This window comes from Myotis brandtii, unplaced genomic scaffold (assembly GCF_000412655.1).
Source record: "Myotis brandtii unplaced genomic scaffold, ASM41265v1 scaffold6477, whole genome shotgun sequence".
NCBI lineage: Eukaryota > Metazoa > Chordata > Mammalia > Chiroptera > Vespertilionidae > Myotis > Myotis brandtii.
The window spans coordinates 403-4,184 of NW_005370503.1; the positions used below are offsets into that span (position 1 = coordinate 403).

At 35.2% G+C, this 3,782-nt stretch overlaps 1 protein-coding gene across 1 annotated transcript in view; it reads right to left on the reverse strand.

Annotated features, from left to right (window-relative positions):
* Positions 1-716: 716 nt before the first annotated feature.
* The window catches only part of LOC102244786 (amine sulfotransferase), an 8,288-nt gene continuing 5,222 nt past the window's right edge, over positions 717-3,782 (reverse strand). The window contains exons 4-5 of the mRNA XM_014528711.1: positions 3,599-3,693; positions 717-965 (exon numbers count right to left, since the gene is read on the reverse strand). Coding sequence (XP_014384197.1) covers positions 732-965; positions 3,599-3,693 — 329 coding nt within the window. The 3' untranslated portion in view covers positions 717-731. The remainder of the gene's footprint in view (positions 966-3,598; positions 3,694-3,782) is intronic.

Below are 3,782 nucleotides of genomic sequence, written 5' to 3' on the forward strand. Positions count from 1 at the left end.
AGAGCAATTTCAAGAAGATCTTCATTACCTAAGAATAAATATCCCTCATCAAAATGCTAAGTTATGGATAAATTAGTAAATAAAATATGAATAAAAGAAGCACAAATTATGTTCTAGAAAAATGTACATTAAAAGATCAAAAAAATTTTAAATTGAAATTAAGAAGTATCAGGGGAAAAATATATTCATTCTTAATTCCTGGCATGTCATAGAAGCACAATAAAAATTAATTGCATGTTGTTATTGAATACTTGAATTCATAGCATGTTGGTTTCATGAAGTATTAATCTACTTTTTACATTGAAGAAATATGATTGGTTTCATGTATTAATCTACTTTTTACATTGAAGAAATATGATACATGAGGAAATAACTGTAACTCAAACTCCCTCCCCCACAACAAAATACATGTTGGGTTTACTTCTAGAATGTTCTAGGAGCAATAAAGGAAAACAATAATTGGAACTGTCCTGATCACACATATACATCACCTTTGGGTAAGACTTACTAACCAATTTTATAGAGTAGGGACACGTAGACTAAAAGGAAGGAATGCAATATTGATTAATTAGGTTTAAGTGTTAGACTACGTACTAAACTATTGATTAGTTTCCTGGGATACTTTTCAGGGCCATTGGCAGTTAAGATCTTTGATTCTCTCCGGGTTCCAAATGACAGTACTTAGAAAGACACGGTAAAAACACCCCTTAATTAGTGTAGGGGCCAAGCAATCACGGAACTCTCAACATTTTTGCATCTAAAAACTCCTGAGCATCACCTTTGCGCAGAAAATGTCCCTCATCTGTTCTTTTCCCAATTTCATATTTTAGAATCTCATCATAATTGGCTTTGGGATCAGACTTCATGTTCTGAAATGTAGACTGTTTCACAATAGCTTCAACATCCTCTTCACTCAGTTCTTTCTCAAGGAAATGGCTGATTTTAAGCACAGAACTTCTGAGATCCTGAAAGAATTGTGAGTATGAGAAACTATTCAGCTTACAAAGAATGCATGAGTTACATCACAACACCTTTACCACATTTTGGAAAACTGAAGGTGAATGGACTTATTGTAAGTCTAAAGTTTGACAAAGATATATTACTTTTCTATTCCTTCTATGAAAATGAGTGCTCTGCTTGTCAGCTTTGTTAGAGCTTTCTACTGTTTGATTTAACAAGGACAGCTTACCTTCATTCACTCATTCATTCATTCAACTAGCACTTTTAGGAATGTTAGGTTTCAGAAACTGTGATAGGTGCTGGAGAAGTTTAAGAGAACAATAACGTGCTATCTGTGCTTGTTAAGAGTTTACAATTTCATGAGGGAAAGAGTTACGCAAGTAATTAAATACAATGGCTACAAAAAAGGAAAGTCCAAGTTTGGTGGCTTCATTGGTTATTTCTACCAAACACAAATTAAAGAAGAATTAACATCAATCCTCAAACTCTTCAAAAAAAATGAAAGAGGAGGAAATACTTCCAAACTCATTCTATAAGGCCAGCATTACCCTGATACGCCAAATGAGACTACAGGAAAAGAAAACTAAAAACCAATATCATTTATGAAAGATAAGATACAAAAATCCTCAAGAAATTACTAGTAAAACAAATTCAGTAATGCATTAAAAGGACAATACACTATGAATAAGTGGGATTTACTCTTTGAATGCAAAGATGAACAGCCCTAGTTGGTCTGGCTCAGTTAATAGAGCCTAAGTCTTCAGACTGAAGGGTCCAGGGTTTGATTTCAGTCAAGGGAATGTACCACAATTACAAGCTCCTGCTCAACTGGGCCCTGGTCAGGGCACGTGCACTAGGCAAATAATCAATGTGTTTCTCTCACATCAATATTTCTCTCTGTCTTTCCCTTTCTCTGTCTTTTACTCTCCCTAAAAATCAATGGGAAAATATCTTCGGGTGAGGATTAACAACTACAACAACAACTAAAGATCAGGAACAAGGCAAGGATGCCAATTCTCACCATTTATATTCAGCCTAGTAGGGGAAGTCCTAGCCAGAGTAAATAGACAAGAAAAAGGCATCCAAATTTAAAGAAAGACGTAAGATTATGTGTTCACATACAACATGATTATATACATAGAAAACACTAAAGTTCTACAAAAACAAACAAACAACAAAAACCCTGTTAGAACAATTAAAAAACTCAGCAAAGTTGTAGATACGAAACCAACATCTCCAAATCATTTGCATTTATTTACACTAACAATGAACAGTGGCTTACCAAACTGGTCTCTAACTAGTTTGCCTATATTTACTATTATCACTTTTAAACCCATGAGAGGGAATTACATATTTAAGATATTAATTCTACCACATATTATTATTGAAATAACTGTTAAAGGGCTCATTATTGCTCTTAAGATGAAGAAACTACTATCACTAACAAAGTCTACAGACCTTGCATGGTCTGGCTCCTACTGTATACACCTCTCTATCTTAATCTTTCATTCCTTCCACCTTGCTCATTAACTTCTTCTTTCCAAGATATCATGCACCTGATGCTTCAGATAATTTGCATGTTCTCTCTTTTTGGCTTAGACTTCTCTTTTACGTCTCTGCCAACTCATATCTATTCACTTGAAGTTGTCATGTTACTTTTCCAGAAATAATTGCCTATTACTTATACCAGATCAGTATATTTCATGTACTATCTTATCATATCTGCACTTTTCCTTGATAACAGTTTTCAGAGGTTTGAAGTATATATACCTACTTAGTGAATACTTATCTTCCCTGTTGGATTATAAGTTCTATAAATAAAGGGTTCAATTGTCTTTTTCTGATGTCTTACTGTCTGTCACATAATAGGCATTTTAAAATTTTGAATTAGTGAGCAAGTAAGATTTGTAGCAGTGAGTCAACATATCAACCAGTGATCACAAAATAGTCAACTTCAAATGTGTTTGGTTGGGTTTACACAATGTATTAAGACAGTTTTCTTTGGATGCCAACTTGTAAATATTATGTGATTTCACATGAAAGCTACATTTCAAGATTCTTTTTAATAAAAACAACAACAAAACACAAAGAACTTGCATCACTGGGCACACAATTACCTCTGACTAATTGTCCAAATCTTAGTGGCTTCACGCCCCAGTTGTTTTTGCTTGTTGTTGGTTTGTGTAATATTTTTATTGATTTTTAGAGAGAGAAATAGAGAGGGAGAGAAACACCGTGCCTCCTACCAGGGATCAAGCCTGCAACCCAGGTCCTGCCTGGGAATTGAACCAGCAACCCTTCAGTGCATAGGATGACATCTAACCAACTAGTCACACGGGCCACGGTTGGCCCCACTGTTTCGAAGTGCCTTTTCTCTTTTTTCAATCACTAGTCATGTGAGTTTGCCCTTATTGACACAGATGGCTGCATGAAAAGGAACCACAAAAGATGACTGTGTACAGTGAGAAGAGAGCCCTGAGGAAACCAATAATTGAGGGACAGGCAGGAAATGAGAAACCCCTGAAAAAGCATGAGAAGTAGTTAGGTTCCAAGAAAACTGGGAAAATGTGGTTCATTTAAACCAAAATCAAAAAGGGTTTCAAAGAAATAATTTTTAAAAATAACCTTTGCCTCTTACCTTTTTCATTTCCTCATACATCATAAACAGAATACTGAAGTCATGTCTGTGCTCATACCAGCCTCTGATGTGATCAAACCAACGGCTTCCTACCACTGGGTGGGAAATTAGTAAGTGACAAGGTAAAGATGTTGCACTTATCAAACAGCAAACTAGAGACTTTCTTTTCTGTTCTGGAATCCCC